The sequence below is a fragment of the Otolemur garnettii genome, unplaced genomic scaffold (assembly GCF_000181295.1).
Source record: "Otolemur garnettii isolate 467f Iridium unplaced genomic scaffold, OtoGar3 scaffold00247, whole genome shotgun sequence".
NCBI classification, from domain to species: domain Eukaryota; kingdom Metazoa; phylum Chordata; class Mammalia; order Primates; family Galagidae; genus Otolemur; species Otolemur garnettii.
Genome location: NW_003852642.1, coordinates 421,000 through 439,737, shown reverse-complemented (window position 1 = coordinate 439,737; position 18,738 = coordinate 421,000). Strand labels below are relative to the sequence as shown.

General features: G+C 37.5%; 1 protein-coding gene across 1 annotated transcript; it reads left to right on the top strand.

The window, feature by feature from the left end:
- Nucleotides 1–420: 420 nt before the first annotated feature.
- On the top strand, nt 421–1,419 carry LOC100945229 (olfactory receptor 4C6). The gene has a single exon (XM_003802384.2). It carries the CDS (start codon nt 421–423, stop codon nt 1,327–1,329), a length of 909 nt encoding a protein of 302 aa, XP_003802432.1. The 3' UTR covers nt 1,330–1,419.
- The last annotated feature ends 17,319 nt before the right edge of the window (nt 1,420–18,738 follow it).

Here is an 18,738-nt window from a genome sequence, read left to right as displayed (position 1 = left end):
CTTTATGAGCATCATTTCCTTTATCTGTAAAATAAATAAAATAATGGGATTATTCTAATCCTTATAATGAGGAATTGGGACCAATATGACTTAGGCACTCAAACATCTGGCCGTTAAAAATAACAATCATGATGTTAGGAGATGAGAGAGAGAAATCTATTACATGTGCAAGAATAATTTACAAAGAGAGAAAAAAGACTTGGGGTAAACTTGTATTAATGAAATATATATCTATTCACTTCCTTATTTGTCATGTTCTTAAGAGCCAAATGCTTGGATGACAAATGAATGAGTAAAAGACAACAGCTTCCCCAATGTCCTGGAAACACAGGAAGCCAAGTAGTCACTAATTATAAATCATACATTGTCTTTTTGTAGGATTCTCAACTCTGAACCGCAACCCCCATCAGCTCCTGAGCAATGGAAAATCAAAACAATGTGACAGAATTCATTCTTCTCGGCCTTACAGAGAACCCTGAGCTGCGGAAAACATTTTCTGCCATATTTCTCTTCATGTACACGGCCACAGTGCTGGGAAACCTACTCATCGTGGTGACCATAATCACAAGTCAGAGTCTGAGATCACCTATGTACTTTTTTCTTACCTGCTTGTCCCTTTCGGATATCACATTCTCTTCAGTCGTTGCCCCCAAAATGATTGTGGACTCTTTCTCTGAGGTCATGACCATCTCCCTGGAAGGCTGCATGACCCAGCTCTTTGCAGAGCATTTCTTTGGTGGTGTGGGGATCATCCTTCTCATCGTGATGGCCTATGACCGCTATGTGGCCATCTGTAAGCCCCTGCACTACACCAGCATCATGAGTCCCAGGGTGTGCCACCTGATGGTGGGAGGGGCCTGGGTGGGGGGATTGATGCACGCAACAATACAGCTTCTGTTCATGTACCAAATACCTTTTTGTGGGCCTAATATCATAGATCACTTTATATGTGATTTGTTTCAGTTGCTGACACTTGCCTGCATGAACACCCACATCCTGGGCCTCTTAGTCACCCTCAACAGTGGGGTGATGTGCACAGCCATCCTCCTTGTCCTAATTGCCTCCTACACAGTCATCCTCTATTCCCTGAAGTCTTACAGCTCTGAAGGGCGGCGCAAAGCCCTCTCCACCTGTGCCTCCCACCTCACAGTGGTCGTCTTGTTCTTTGTGCCATGTATTTTTTTGTACATGAGGCCTGTGGCCACTTACCCCATAGACAAGGCAATGGCTGTGTCTGATTCCATCATCACACCTATGTTAAACCCCTTGATCTACACACTGAGGAATGCAGAGGTGAAAAACGCCATGAAGAAACTTTGGATGAAATGAGACTATGGCTGGCAAGTAACCATCATGCTATGAACATAATGTGTTTTCCCAAAGAAGAAGTATTTCTTTCAGAAATATATGTGAACTAGACTTGTCTGTTTTCTCCCATTAGACAGAGGGATTCCTTAAACTATAAACTCTGATATGTGTTTCAGATCATCTACGGTATAGAGAATATGGTATTGTCCTGCTTTATCTTTTCCCTTAGTTCTCATTGCTTTATTACTGCCCTCTGTTGTCCTATGATTCCCCAATTCCACTGGCTCCTGCCTCCACCTCTCCAAACAAGTCTCAGGCACTTACCTCCTCCTTCACTAAGCATCAGCCTTAGAAGTGCACAAGCCTTTCTCCTCCTCCCAGTGCTGGGCATCTCTGCCTGAGAATGAGCCTCACCTTCTTCAGGCAGCTGTTTCTCTTCAACTTCTAGTAGCAACTAAGAGATTAAATGGTGTTTTCTAGAAAAGCCTTCCCCCAAGAGTCTGTTCAAAGAGTGTTGCATGGCCACTGTTACTCTGTTTATTCTCTTTTTTTCTTTTTCCCTTTTTTTTCATTAAATCATAGCTGTATACATTGATGCATATATGGGGTTCAGTGTACTGATTTGATATACAATGCAAAATGCTTACATTGAACAGATTAACACATTCATCACAATGACACTCTGTTCTTAATAGTTTTGAAATGTACCATTGCATCATGCATATTATGTGAGGTCCCGCCAAACACCTTTCCTCCTCCCTGCTCCCCTCTCCTCTCCCCTCTCTCTCCTATTGCCTTCTACTTTATGGACTATAGTTATGTTTTGCCATTCATATGAATGTGTAGTTGATTATATATTGATTTTATAGTAGTATTGAATGCATTTGATACATTTTTTTTCCATTCTTGAGATACTTTACTAAGAAGAATATGTTCCAGCTCCATCCAGGTAAATATAAAAGATGTGAAGTCTCCATCTTTTATGGCTGCATAGTATTCCATGGTGTACATATACCACTATTAGTTAATCCATACATAAGTCAATGGGCACTTGGGCTGTACTTGGAAATTATGAACTGGGCTGCAATAAACATTCTGGTGCAGATGTCTTTGCTGTAAAATGATTTTTGATCATCTGGGTATATACCTAGTAGAGGAATTGCAGGATTGAGCAGTAGGTATACATTTAGTTTCTTGAGTATTCTCAAACTTCTTTCCCAAAAGGTCATATTGCTTGTATTCCCACCAGCAGTGAAGAAGTGTTCCCTTCTCTCCACATCCACATCAGTATCTGTAGTTTGGAGATTTTATTATGTTGGCTAATCTTACTGGAGTTAGATGACATTCAAAGTGGTCTTGATTTGCATTTCTCTGATGATTAAAGATGATGAGCATTTTTTCATGTGTTTGTAGTCCACGCACCTGTCTTCATCAGAGAAGTTTCTGTTCAAGTCTCTTGTCCATATAGAAGTGGGGCTATTTGTTCTTTTCTTACTGATTAGTTTGAGTTCTCTGTGGACTATAGTTATCAGACCTTTGTCAGATGCAAAACCTACAAAAATCTCCTTCCATTCTGAAGGTTGTCTGTGTACCTTAGTTAGTGTGTTCTTGACTGTGCAAACGCTTTTTAGTTTGATCAGATCCCAATAATGTATTTTTGGTGTTGCTTCAGTTGCTGGGGGAGAGGGGTCCTCCCCATAATGTATTCTCCTAGGCCAATTTCTTCAAGTGTTTATCCTGCACTTTCCAAGAATCTTTAGTTTCATGTCTCAAATTTAAATCTTTTATCCAGTGAGAATCAATTTTTATTAATGGTGAAAGGTGGGGATCCAGTTTCCATCTTCTACAGGTCACTAGCCAGTTCACCCAGCAGCATTTGTTAAATAAGGAATCATTCCCCCACTGAATATTTTTGATAGGCTTATCAACAATTAAATGATAATAAATGTCTGGGTTCATCTCTTGGTTCTCTATTTTTCTCCATAAGTCTACCTCCCTGTTTTTGTTCTAGTATCATGCTGTTTTGATGACTATAGATTTATAATATAGTCTGAAGTCTGATTACCTGACACCTCCTGATTTGTTTTTATTTCTGAGTAATATATTGGCTATTCAAGGATTTTAGGTTTTTTTCTAATTACATATAAATCAAAGCACTATTTTTTAAAGCTCTTTAAAGTATAACAATGGTGCTTTCCTAGGGATTGCATTAAATTTGTAGATTGCTTTGGGTAGATGGACAATTTAACATTGATTCTTCCCAGCCATGAGCATGGTATGTTTTTCCATTTGTTAACATCTTCAGCTATTTCTTCTCTCAGAGTCTCAAAATTCTTTTTATAGAGATCTTTCATGACCTTTGTTAGGTAAATTCCCAGATATTTCATCTTCTTTGGCATTACTGTAAAAAAAATAGAGTCCTTGACTATATTTTCAACTGGACTATTGTTGGCATATATAAAAGCTACTGATTGGTAAGTATTGATTTTGTATCCTGAGATGCTGCTGTATTCCTTGATTGCTTCTAAGAGTTTTGGATACCCATTATTTGTTGGGTAAGTTGATGACTTCCTCTCTTTCTGTTTTCTAGATGAAGGCTTCCACATCACTGGGATTTTCCAGGTATAGGATCATATCAGCAAAAAGTAAGAGTTTCATCTCCTCCAACCCTACTTGGCTACCCTTGATTGCCTTCTCTTGCCTGATTGCAATGGCTAAGACTTCCATTATTATGTTAAGTAGCAGTGGAGACAATGGACATCTTTACCTAGGTCCTGTTCTGAGTGGAAATGTTTTCAATTTGAGTCCATTCAGTATGCTACTGGCTGTGGGTTTGGTATAGATGGCATCTATCAGTTTAAGAAATGTCCCTTCTATGCCCATTTTCTTTTTTTCTTTTGTTTTCTTTCTTTCTTTCTTTCTTTCTTTTTTTTTTTTTTGTAGAGACAGAGTCTCACTCTATTGCCCTGGTGCCATGGTGTCACACTTGTCACAGAAATCTCCTACTCTTGGACTTAGGCAATTGTCTTGCCTGAGCCTCCTGAGTAACTGGGATTACAGGTGTGCACCACAGTGACTGGGTATTTTGTTGTTGTTGTTGCAGTTAAGCTGGGGCCCAGTTTGAATCTGCCACTCTTGTCATATGGGGCTGACACTTTAACCACTGAGCCACTGGCACCGCCCTGTATGCCTGTTTTCTTAAGTTTTCTGATCATGAAAGGATGCTGGATATTATCAAAAGCTTTTTCTGCATCCATTGAGAGAATTCTGTGGTCTTTGCTTTTTACTTTACTTATGTGATTTTTTTTTTTTTTTGCAGTTTTTGACCAGGGCTGGGTTTAAATCCACCACTTCCAGCATATGGGGCCAGCACCCTACTCTTTTGAGCCACAGGTGCCACCCTTAAGTGATGTATTACATTTATAGATTTTGTGTATGTTGAAACAACCCTGTAACCCTGGAATAAAACCAACTTGATCATGATCTATAATTTGTTTGATGTGTTGTTGAGTTCTGTTTCCTAGGATCATATTGAATATTTTTGCATCAATATTCATTAATAAGATTGGTCTATAATATTCTCTCTTTGTTGGCTCCTTTCCTGGTTTGAGGATCAGGGTGATATTTGCTTCACAGAATGTGTTGGGAAATATTCCTTCTTTTTCTATGCTTTGGAAAAGATTGCATAATATAGGCACTAGTTCCTCTTTAAAGGTTTGATAGAATTTGGATGTGAAGCCTTCTGGTTCCAGACTTTTCTCTCTTGGGAGATTTCATTTTGTTGATGCTATTTCAATGATTGATACAGGTCTATTCAAGATATCTAATTCTTCCTGGTTGAGTCTAGGAAGGCGGTGTGCTTCCAGGTATTGGTCCACTTCCTTCAGATTTTCATATTTCTGGGAATAGAGTTTTTTGTAGTAATCATTCAGGATTTTTTTTTAAATTTCTGAGGTATCTGTTGTTATTTCTCCTTTATCATTTCTGATAGATGACATTAGAGATTTTACTTTTCTGTTTCTTGTTAGGGTGGCCAAAGTTTTATAAATTTTATTAATCTTTTCAAAAAACAACTTTTTGTTTCATGGATCTTCTGAATGATTCTTTTGTTTTCAATTTCATAATTCTGCCCTAATTTTTGTTATTTCTTTTCTTCTGCTGGGTTTAGGGTTGGAATAGTCTTCATTTTCCAGTTGTTTGAGGATACCCATTACATTGTTGGCTTCCTGTCTTTATGTTTTCTTGATAAAGTCTTCCAATGCTATAAATTTCCCTCTTAGGACTACCTATGCAGTATCACACAGGTTTTGATAATTTGTGTCTTCATTACTAATTTGTTCCAAAAATGTGGGGATTTCCTTCTTAATCTCATCTTTTACTCAGCTATCATTCAGCCTGAGATTATTTAATTTCATTGATATTGTTTGAATATGAATATTCCTATTGCTATTGAATTCAACTTTTATTCCATGGTGATCTGAGAAGACACAAGGAATAATTTTTGTTTTCTTCAGTGTGCTGAAGTTAGACTTGTGTGATAAGTTTTGAAGGATGATCTGTGGGATGATGAGAAGAATGTATATTCAGTTTTATTAGGGTGAAATGTTCTGTAGCAGTCTGTTAAGTCCATTTGTTCTAGGATCAGGTTTAAGTTTAATATTTCTTTGTTTATTTTCTTTTTAGAGGATCTATCCAAAACTGCCAAAGGGGTGTTAAAATCTTCAACCATTATAGTGCAGGAAGATTTCAAGTTGTTCATGTCCATTAGGGTTTGCTTCATAAATTGAGGAGCATTCTGGTAGGGTGCATAAATGTTAATTATCAAAATCTTTTCATGTTGGGTGTTTCCCTTGACAAATATGTAGTGGCCAGCCTTATCTTTTTTTATTGTGTTGGTTTAAAGCCAATAGTATCTGAAAAACAAATTGCAACTCTTGCTTTTTTCTGGTTTCCATTTGCCTGTATGATAGATATCCATCCCTTTCCCTGAGTTTATATTAATTTTTTAAGGTAAAATGAGATTCTTCCATGCACCAGCTATCTGCTCTGAGATTACGTATCTAGTCAGTCAACCTGTGCCTTTTTAGAGGATAATTTACACCATTCACATTAATTGATAAAATTGATAAACCTGGTAGTGTCTTGGGGGTCAGGTTTTTGAATGTCCAGTGGATATTTTCAATCCTTTCCACTGTAGAAGTTGGATTTTGTTCAAAAATTTCTGAGTGAGTTTACTTTTGTGTGAGCACATTGTACTGGTCATTGTGGAGGTTGAGTCTGAGAATATCTTGGAGAGCTGGTTCAGTTATGGAAAATTTCTTCAATATGTGTGTCATTAAAGTATTTGATTTCACCATCACAAATGAAACTCAGTTTAACTGGATATAGAATCCTGGGCTGAAAGTTGTTTTATTTTAGGAGATTAAGGTCAGTGACCATCTACTGGCATGAAACATTTCAGCTCAGAGACTTACAGTCTTTCTGATATTTCTGCCTTTGTAGGTGATGCTTTTCCTATGTCTGGCTGCTTGCAGAATTTTCTCCTTCATCTTAACTTTGTCAAAGTTAACCACAATGTGTCTAAGATATCCTTCATTTGGATTGAGTCTTCTTGGGGTTCAGAAACTGTCTATTATCTGAATTACTGTACCTCTTGTAATGCTTGGGAAATTCTCCTCCATAATCGCTTCAAGTAGAACATCTGTATATTTAGGTCCATCCTCTTCTCCTTCAGGAATTCCTGTAAGATGAATGTTTCATCTTTTGGAGTGATCCCACAATTCTCTCAGGGGATCATTAGTTTTTGTTTTGCCTCTTTGAGCATTTGGGAATGTTCAAAAGCTTTGTCTTCAATGTTAGAGATCCTTTCTTCTGCCTGGTCAACTCTAATATTGAGTGATTCCACTGTATTTCAGACCTCCTTGCATAACTTTTACATTTCCTTGAGTTCTGCTCTCTTTTCTCATTGTGTCCATATTTTTGGTCACCTTGTGTTTGAATTCATTAATTTCCTGAAAAAAAATTATAACTGCTCTTTTATTTCAATTTCTAAATTTCCTTCCTTTCTATTCATCTCATTTGCCATCCATATTCTGAATTCAATTTCTGACATTTCACCCATTTGCTTATACATGGCATCTTCAGTTGTACCTCCTTTGTCATTCCTTGAGGGGGTTGATCTACTCTGCTTATTGGTGTTTCCAGAGTTCTTCCATTGGTTCCACTCCATGTTTATTTTCCACCATTTGGTATTAGAACTGGTAGGGTGAGATTGAATCAGGGTTCCCAGATAGTAGAGATAATCAGCCCCTTACCAAAGTGCTAGGCTTTGTAATTGTGGCTTATCCTCTACAACCTTACAAAGGCTTCTTTCAGAGTTGGCCGGAGACTCTGAGGACGTACTTGGTGAGATAGCACAAGCTGGCTCTGTTTTGATAACAGCCAAATCTACCCTATCTTAGGAAGCCATGGTATTAGGTTTAAATCTTGGCCATGGAGAGATACAGACAGCTGCAACATCACGCCACCACCCTTCAGTTGTTTTCCACTACAGAACTTTGAAGGTCAATCTCAGAGGGTCCCTGGGTGGACAGTCCCAGATCTGAGTTCCCATCAAATTGTCTCAGGCAATACAAACCCTATTCAACAGAGAGGGATCCAAGGGTCTCCAATAGCATAAATGGAGCCAGGGTTCCACACCCCCATCCACCAAACATAGTCCACACTGGTATCCATTTCTCTGTTCACTGGCCCAGTTGGTACCAGGGACCATACTCCAACCTGCCAGTTTCAGTCCATATCCAGCAAGCTTGCCAACTCTGTTGGAGTCAGAGGACCACGCTCTAGCCAGCCAATCCAAGTCCACACCCAGCAAGCCTCTTCTGATTGGCCCAGTTGAGTCATGGAGCCACACCTTTGTTGTCAGGTCTCAGTCCACACTTGGTAAACATATGTTTACCAGGCCAGCTGGAGCTGGGGAACAGCTCCACAGACCAAACTCAGTCCACACTAGGCAACCACTCTCTCACTTGTGGGCACCTTCGGAGCTGGAGGGGTCTGCACTCCCTCCCACCAGACACAGCCCAGAAAGAGGGTCAACACCACTATTGGTCAGACAAAGTCAGAATCAGGTGACTACTCCTCTTTCTTCAGAGTAACCCTGTTTCCTCATGCCCTCTTCTTCCCTAGTAGTCACTGATTCTGTCCTGGTGTTCAGCAGCCCACCCTATGCCCAGATCTCTCAGGAAAAGACCAAATACTCTGTGCTTTTCAGGGGGCAGAACTTCAGTCTGGGTCAAGTGCCATGGCACTATAGCTCACAGCAAGCTCTGATGTCTTAGCTCAAGTGATCCTCTTGCCTGAGCCGCCTAAAGAGGTGGGACTACAGGCACCCACCACAATACCCAGCTACTTTTCTTGAAGACACAGTCTTGCTCTTGCTCAGACTGGCCTTGACCTCCTGAGCTCAAACAATCTCCCTGTCTTGACCTCCCAGAGTGCTAGGATTACAAGCGTGAATCACTGCACCCAACCTCTTTAATTACGTACTAGGTATAATCTTTTCTAAGTTTCTGTACCCATAGTTCTTAGTGATGACTTATCTTGCCAAGCTGCCTTGCTTTAAAAAAGGAAAAAAAGAAATATGGACTTTTCTATACTCTGCCATTTCACCAAACTATAATAAACCTTAAGTCGCATCCTTGTCTCCCCACACAATTATGATGGCTTTTTGTGTGTCTGCTGCTTATAAAATATTTTTGAGTCCAAAAGATCATATTGTTCCAAAGCATGTGGTTCATTCAGATTTTTTCCTGTAGAAACATATAAAAATTGAGTTATGAATTTTTTTCTGTTACTTTCTTAGAGCACATAGGAACAGTATAGTCATAAGACTTATAGAAATATATTTTTAAATTATTTTAATTAATTGGTAATAATGATTCCTGGAGCTCATGAAGATGGAAATAATCAATCACTTACCTTTTACAAGACTCTGTAAATTACAATCATCTGTTCATTCCTTTCTAAATTAACCATTACATATAATACCCCCCAAAAAATAAATGTTCATTATGAAATCCAGAGGGAATATTGTAACACATAATGAGGCAAGATGTTAGCATCCCAGAGAATGTTAGTCCCTAATGTTTCCTTTTTTTTTTTTGCTAATTAAAAATATCTCAGATGTTATAATAAATGTAATGTGTGTTTTATCTATTTAACCTATAAGAATAGCAAGTTAACCCTCCTAGTTTTAGGTAGCCAGACACATATAAGGGTATGTAAGTGGTAGGTGCCTAAGGCACCTAAAGGTATGAGGGGCAGAGGGGGAAAATGCAAATGGATGGTGGAGAGGGTCATAGAAAACATGAAAAATAAAAAATATTATCATTGACCAAAAAGGAAATGGATCATCAAGAAATAACTTTGCTCCCACCCAGTGCCCTAAGTTGACACTCTGTGCATTACGAAACAAAATTTCTACTCCTGTAACTACTTGTAATATATTTTCAATCTGCAGATAGCAGCATACATTCCTGATGTAAAACCCCAGCCTCAAGCCATAGTCCTGCTTTGCCTCTCAGTGTTTGAATAATAGGCATGAGCCATAATTATTTCTTGAGGTACTTATTAACAAAGACAATTCACATTAGAGAAAACAAAATCACAGAAGTAGCTTGATCACATTACATATTTATTAAGTTTGATATTAATATTTATGCAAATGACTATTTCTATTTACATACAGTTTCTAGCACAAACTATAAACCACAGAGTACTAGAAAGTATGATCATAAAAGACATTTCGAATGTCTGAGTAATGGTATCACTGTTTCAAGATTTTGGGAGGCTAGGAAAGGTGATTTCTTGAGACCAGATGTTCAAGACCAGTCTGAGCGGGCAGTGCCTGTGGCTCAAAGGAGTAGGGCACTGGCCCCATATGCCAGAGGTGGTGGGTTCAAACCCAGCCCTGGCCAAACCCCCCCCCCAAAAAACAAACAAACAAACAAAAAAAAAGACCAGTCTGAGCAACAGAGGGCAAATTTCCCTTAGCAATAAAAAGTGAAAAAAAAAAGAAAATAGATGGGCCTAAAAGTACATGACTGTTGCTCCCACTGCTACGGAGGCTGAGGAAGGAGGATCACTTGAGCCCAGGAGTGCAAAACTGCACTGAGCTATGATGACATCAATGTACATCACCCTGGGTGACTAAGCAAGACCCTATCTCAAATATGAAATAAAAGAATATAGACCACCCAGCCAGGAAGAGGATTAGGGGCTGGAGATGCCTTGGTGGCCACAAGCTCTGGAAGGGCTCAGGCAACTAAAGTAGTCAATTAGGGAACTGAAAGATGCAATAGAAGGTGTCAACAACAGATTAGACCATGCAGAAGAAAGAAGCTCAGAAGTAGAGGACAAAGCTCTTGAGGTAACTTAGAGAGAGGCAGAAGAGAAGAGAGAGAAAGCAGAATGTTCACTGACAGAATTATAAGACTTTATAAAGTGTTCAAACATACGAGTTGTATATATCCTAGAAGGGGAAGAAGAATGCTCCAGGAGAATGGAAGCAATACTAGAGAATATTACAAATGAAAATTTCCAAATATCACCAAAGATTCTGACATATACCTTTCAGAAGGATATCAGACACCAGGTCACCTCAACTCTAACAGAGCTTCTCCAAGACACATTGTGATGAACCTGTCCAAAGTCAAGATAAAAGAAAAGATTCTGCAACCTGCCTGGAGTAAGCACCAGATGATCTACAGGGGCAAATCCATCAGGGTTACTGCAGATGTCTCTAATGAAACTTTTCAAGCCAGAAGACAATGGTTATCTACCTTTAATCTACTTAAAAAGAATAATTTCCAGCCCAGAATTCTATATCCTCCTAAGCTAAGCTTTACAATTGACAGGGAAATCAAATCATTTACTGATACACAAACATTGAGGAAATTCGCCACAAGAAGACCAGCTCTACAGGAAATACTTCAACTTTTTCTACACACTGACCTTCATAATGGATCAACAGCAAAGTAACAACTCCGACATTAAAGGACAGAACCCAACTTCCAGAATGATGCAAGAGATAAAACTAAGCAATGGACTCTCACAAAATAAAATGAATAGAACACTACCACACTTATCAATTATCTCAACATATGCTAATGGCTTGAATTCCCCACTGAGGAAGTACAGACTGGCTGATTGGATTAAAAAACACAAACCATCCATTTGCTGTCTACAGGAAACATACCTACCTTCAAAAGACAAATTGAAACTCTGAGTTAAGGGTGGGAACACAATTTTTCAGGCAAACAGAATTCAGAAGAAAAGAGGACTTACCATCTTACATGTGCATTTAAAGCAACTAATGTCAAAAAACACAATGGTGGTCACTTTATATTGGTCAAGGGAAAAATACAACAAGAAGACATTTCAATTCTAAACATTTACACACAAAACTTAAATGCTCCCAGATTCTTGAAACAGACCTTACTCAGTCTGAGCAATATGATAATCTATAACACCATAATAACAGGGCACTTTAACTTGCCTCTTACAGATCTGGACAGATCCTCTAAACAGAAATTAAACAAAGATATAAGGGACTTAAATGAGACCCTAGAACAACTGTGTTTGATAGACATATATAGAACACTCCATCCCAAAGATAAAGAATATTAATTTTTCTCATTGCCTCATGGAACAGTCTCCAAAATTAATCATATCCTAGGACACAAAACAAACCTCAACAGAATCAAAAGAATTGAAATTTTATCTTGTATCTTCTCAGACCACAAGGCACTAAAATTGGAACTCGACTCAAACAAAAACATTCAATCCCACACAAAGGCATGGAAATTAAACAAACTTCTGTTGAATGACAATTGGATACAGGAAGAAATAAAAGAGGAAATTATTAACTTCCTTGAGCACAACAATAATGAAGACACAAGCTACCAAATCCTGTGGGATACTGCAAAAACAGTTCTGAGAGGAAAATTTATTACTTTAGATGCCTACATTCACAAAACAGAAAGAGAGCACATCAACAAACTCACAAGCCATCTTATGGAATTGGAAAAAAAGGAACAATCTAAGCCTAAACCCTGGAAGGCTAAACCCAGCAGAAGACAAGAAATATCCAAAATTAAATCAGAGATCAATGAAATTGGAAACAAAAGAATCATTCAGAAAATTAATGAAACAAAGAGTTGGTTTTGTAAAAAAAACAAATAAAATAGATATACCTTTGGCCAGACTAACTAGACACAGAAAATTAAAATCTCTAGCACCCTCAATCAGAAATGATAAAGGGGCAATAACAACTGATGCCACAGAGATACAAGAGATCATCTCTGAATACTACCAGAAACACTATGCCCAGAAATTTGACAATGTGAAGGAAATGGATCAATATTTGGAATCATCCCCTCTCCATAGACTTAGCCAGGAAGAAATAGACCTTGTAAACAGAGCAATTCAAGCACTCAAAACAAAGAAACAATAAAAAATCTTCTGAAAAAAAATGTGAAGTCCAGATGGCTTCACAACAGAATTTTATCAAACCTTAAAGGAAGAGCTTATTCCCGTGCTGCAGAAATTATTCTAAAAAATTGAGGAGGAAGGAATCTTCCCTCATATGTTCTATGAAGCAAACATCACCCCAATACCAAAACCAGGAAAAGACCCAATTAAAAAGGAGAATTTCAGATCAATTTCACTAATGAATATAGATGCAAAAATTCTTAACAAAATCCTAGCCAATACGTCATTACACCTTATCATCAAAAAAGTCATACATCATGATCAAGTAGGTTTCATCCCAGGAATGCAAGGCTGGTTTAGCATATGCAAGTCCATAAACGTTATCACTGTATTAACAGAAGCAGAAACAAAGACCATATGATCCTCTCAATAGGTGCAGAAAAAGCATTTGATAAAATCCAGCATCTTTTTCCAATTAGAACACTGAAGAGTATAGGCATAGGTGGCACATTTCTGAAACTGATCGAAAGTATCTATGACAAACCCACAGCTAATATTTTACTGAATGGAGTAAAACTGAAAGCTTCTCCTCTTAGAACTGGAACCAGACAAGGTTGTCCTCTGTCACCATTACTATTCAACATAGAGCTGGAAGTTCTACCCAATACAATTAGGCAAGACAAGAAAATAAAGGACATCCAAATGGGAGCAGAGGAGATCAAACTCTCCTTTTTTGTTGACGATACGATCTTATACTTAGAGAACCCCCAAAGACTCAACCACAAGACTCCTGGAAGTCATCAAAAAATACAGTGATGTCCCAGGATATCAAATCAATGTCCACAAGTCAGTAGCTTTGTACAAGGCAATAACAGTAAAGATGAGAGGCTAATTAAGGACACAACTCCCTTCACCATACCTTCAAAGAAAATGAAATACCTAGGAATATACCTAACAAAAGACCTTTATAGGACCTCCATAAAGAAAATTATGAAATCCTAAGAAAGGAAATAGCAGAGGATATTAACAAATGGAAGAACGTACCATGCTCATGGCTGGGAAGAATCAACACTGTTAAAATGTCTGTATTTCCCAAAGCAATCTACTGATTCAATGCCATCCCTATTAAAATACCAACATCGTACTTTCAAGACTTATAAAAAATAATTCTGCATTTTTTATGGAACCATAAAAAAACCCATATAGCTAAAGCAGTTCTTAGTAATAAAAAATAAAAGTCAAGGGCATCAGCATACCAGATTATAGTATCTGTGGTCAAGACAGCATGGTACTGGCACAAAAATAGAGACATAGACATTTGGAATCAAATAGAAAACCAGGAAATGAAACTAATATCTTATAACCACGTAATCTTGGATAAACCAAGCAAAAACATACTTTGGGGGAAATATTCTCAAATCAATAAATGGTGCTAGGAGTACTGGGTATCCACATGTGAAAGACTGAAACTGGATCCACATCTTTCTCCACTCAGAAAAATTGATTCAAGATAAATAAAGGACTTAAATCAAAGGCAAGAAACAATAAAAGTCCTCAAAGAAAGCATAAGAAAAACACTGGAAGATATCAGTCTGGGGAAAGACTTCATGAAGAATACTGCCATGGCAATTGCAACAACAACAAAAATAACCAAAGGGGACTTAATTAGACTGAAAAGCTTCTGTACAACTAGGGAGACAACAACCAAAGAAAATAAACAACCTACACAATGGGAAAGACTATTTGCATATTTCGAATCAGACAAAAGCTTGATAACTAGGATCTATAGAGAACACAGATTAATCCACATAAAAAAAGCCAACAATGCATATATCAATGGGCAAGAGACATGAATAGAACCTTCTCTAAAGAAGACGGATGAATGGCTAACAAACATATGAAAAAATGCTCATCATCCCTAATTATTAGAGAAATGCAAATCAAAATCACCCTGAGATACAATCTTATCCCAGCGAGAATGGCTCACATCACAAAATCTCAAAACTGCAATAAACATTCTGATACAAACATCTTTGTTGTAATTGCTAGGTCATGGAAGAAGCCCAAATGCCCATTGACCCACAAATGTATCAATAAATTGTGGTATATGTGCACCATGGAATACTATACAGCCCTAAAGAAAGATGGAGACTTTAGCTCCTTCATGTTTATATTGATGATATTGGAAAATGTTCTTCTTAGCAAAGTATCTCAAGTATGGAAGAAAAAGTATCCAATGTACACAGCCCTGTTTTGAAACTGACTCATAGCTTTCATAGGAATGTCATAACCTAATTATAGCCTTAGAATGTGGGAAGGGGGTGGGAGAGGGGAGATGAGGGGGTTGTATGGGGCAAGGGAGGGTGATGGGTGGGGTCACCTCTATGATTTATCTTACAAGGGTACAAGTGAATCTTTCTAAAAGCAGAGTATGAATGTCTTGACTCAATAACTAAGAAAATGACATGAAGGTTATGTTAACCAGTTTGATGAGAGTATTTAAAAATGTATGTGAAACAGCACACTGTACCCCATGATTGCGTTAATAAACACAGTTATACTATAAGAAATAATAAAGGAAATTTGAATGGGGAAAAAGAAAAAAAATCTCAAAACTGCAAATGCTGGCATGGATGTGGAGAGAAGGGAACACTTTTACACCGCTGGTGGGACTGCAAACTAATACAACCTTTTTGGAAGGAAGTATGGAGAACCCTCAAAGAACTCAAGCTGTCCTCTCATTTGATCCTGCAATACCAGTACTGGGCATCTACCCAGAAGAAAAATAAATCCTTTTATCATAAGGACACTTGCACTAGATTGTTTCTTGCAGCTCAATTTACAAGTGCCAAAATGTAGAAATAGCCTAAATGCCCACCAATGCATGAACGGATTAACAATCTGTGGTATATGTACACTATGGAATACTTACTATTCAGCCATTAAAAAAATGAAGATTCTACAGACTTTGTATTAACCTGGATGGAAGTAGAACACATTATTGTTAGTAAAGCATCACAAGAATGGAGAAGCATGAATCCTATGTATTCAATTTTGATATGAGGACAATTAATGACAGAGTAAGGGTGGGGGAAGGGGAGAGCAGAGAGAGAGAAGGAAGGAGGGTGTGGGGTCTTGGTGTGTGCCACACCTTTTGAGGGCAAGACATGATTGTAAGAGGGACTTTACCTAACAGACACAATCAGTGCAACCTGGTTTCTTGTACCCTCAAAGAATCCCCAACAATAAAAAAATCAATCAATCAATCAATCAATAAATCAGTATATAAAATAAAGAGAAGAGTTAATAGTAAGGCAATGAAGACACATTTTACTTTAATCGCCATGGATAAACAAGTGAAATTTTTCAGTAAACTATTTAATGTTTTAAAAGTATGAATTTGAAGTTGATTTTATAGAATTCAATTTTGAAATGATTATTTGTGAGTGACTATTTAAATAATGAGATTTTATGTGAGCACTCAAAGAAAACAGGTAGAGAGATTGGAGAAATGATCAATGAACAAAATATGGAGTTACATCAACATGGAAAAGAATCCTAGAATGATGAACTGCATAAGGAATGGGCAAGTTTTCTGCCTGAAAAGACCACATAAGCCCTAGTGTCTGAAACTCACACATATCCAAGTCCTGACTGAAATGACTAATAACTAGAGAACCTCAAAATAGAAGAAATTTGTACAACAGAAACAAGGTGAAAATTCTTTCTTTCTCCAGCTCTTAGCAAGTTCTATCAACTGTAAGCATTTATTGAAGGTAGGGATTGGATTATAACTGTCTTTTTGATAAATACTTAGTATTATAGATATGGTGGAGAACAATATAGTATATAATTAATAATTAATCATTTAGTAAGTGAATAAAAGAATGAAACTAATGAAACCAAATTGAAAGAGAACTTGAGCAACAATTTAGAATCAACTTTTTTGAAAAAATACCTCTGTAATGATAAGCAAAATAGGAATGAATCTCTTCTGGTTCTTTCTCAACTGACCATTATTTTAGGGGGCAGCAAATAATAGTGAAGTCTGATGTTGGTACCCAATAAATATCCTTGCAGGAATCTCTTCCAAAGATATGATTTCCTAGCACAATCAGCAGCTCTGGAAGACATCATATGGGACATTGACAATGTTAGCTTGTTCCCATCCTAGGATGTGTGATGTTTTTCATGAAGCTGTGTGCAATGTGGTATCAATAACAAGGATGTCTTTAACCTTTGCAGGACATTTGTTGTCTGGCTGCACAACATTTAAACACCTCTGTAGATACCTACAGCTTGCTGGATAATAATGGCTGGAGATGAGTCAGTTGTACAAACTGTCTCCATGGGGCCCTTGATTGTCTGTGCCCATTTTCCTTCTTGAATAACTAAACAATTGTCCTCTAAAAAAACACCACTTGTTCATATTTAATCTGGAAGTTTGGGTAGTGTTATCTCCCAAGAACAGAAATATGACCCCACTAGGCCAACCAGAAAATGTACCTAGAAAGATAAAAGGATCAAGTCAAGCAATCTAGTAGCAAATGAGATGCAAGATCCATAATTTTCTTTGGGTTTTGGGGAAAAATAATTCATTTTTTTCTAATAGAATGCCAAAAGGAGAGGCCCAGAACTTGTACCTATAGATGGGTCATGAGTTGAGAGAACCTGATCGAAATGGAACCAACACCAAAGGAAACTGAGTCAACAGGTTAGAAGAAGAAACAGCTCTGGTAGTAAACTTTCAACTACAGAATTCATCTATTTCCAAACTACTTTATTATATTTATTTTATATTATTGTTTTGATACATTTACTTAAATAGCACAACAAGTACTGTAAACTTATTACTTGTTCCCCAAATTTAAATATCATCAATGATTAAATCTAGTTTAATCCCTTTCCTATCTGTCCCCCTGCTTGAGAGTAAAAGTAACCAGTATCCTGATATTTGAATGTATAATTATATTGTTTCCTAAAATTAAATATTTTTATCACATATATACTTCTTTTTTACCTGGTTTGGAATTATAAATTTATCTCACTGTATTCAGAGTCTTAGGAATTTATTTTCCTTTTTGCACTCTACATGAAGTTACTAAATTGTGTATGAGTTGTTCAATGTAGCTATAGAATAATTTTCACTACTATATCATATTCTGTTGTGTGATCATTTCAAAATGTGATTTTTCACTGTCCTGTCAATGAGTATTGGACTACTATGAGCAGTGGAACTATGAACATTTTTTAATTTGTCTCCTAGGGATGCAGTCGACGGGACTGTATTGCAGGACATGCCAAATATTTAGTTCCACAAAAGGTCCAGAAAATAGAATCTATGTGCCAGAAAAAGAAGCCAGGTGAAAGTTTTATGAAGAGAACTAATGACCTCCACATTATGAAGAAAAGATTAATTCAAAGAATTTTCTAATTTGTTAGTTTTGTTTTAGTTACCTGGATAAATTTGTAATTCACTGACAACGTGGGCTCACTTTTTGACCTGGGCTCAATTTTAAAATGTCAATATTTAGTCTCTTGATCTATATCATACATATTTGCACTAAAATTTCTTGAACACTAAAATAGCCTCATGTCCTGAAGTAGAAACAATTTCTTTGAAGCATAAAGACTTCCCTAATTTATTAAATAGTACTCAAATATGGGCTTATTTCTAGTCCCTATGTTGTAGTTACTGTGAGACTGTGGCCTTCCTGTGGTTCAGGCACAGATCATGGTGCAAAAACTAATGATTAAATGGTTAATACTGTGTTCTAGATTTCTGCACCTGGGGCAGTATGCTGGTCTGGCCCCAGGGAGGTTCTTGCCCCTGAGAACACACTATTGTTAAAGTAGGTAGACGGGAATTTATCAGATCAGGGATTAGCACTGCCACAGTGGAGGACCAGCCTCAAGGGATGCATGCACCTGGGTTGA

What these genes read in the sequence shown, in the direction of transcription:
- LOC100945229 (XM_003802384.2), top strand. Translation starts at nt 421, where the DNA reads ATGGAAAATCAAAACAATGTGACAGAATTCATTCTTCTCGGCCTTACA.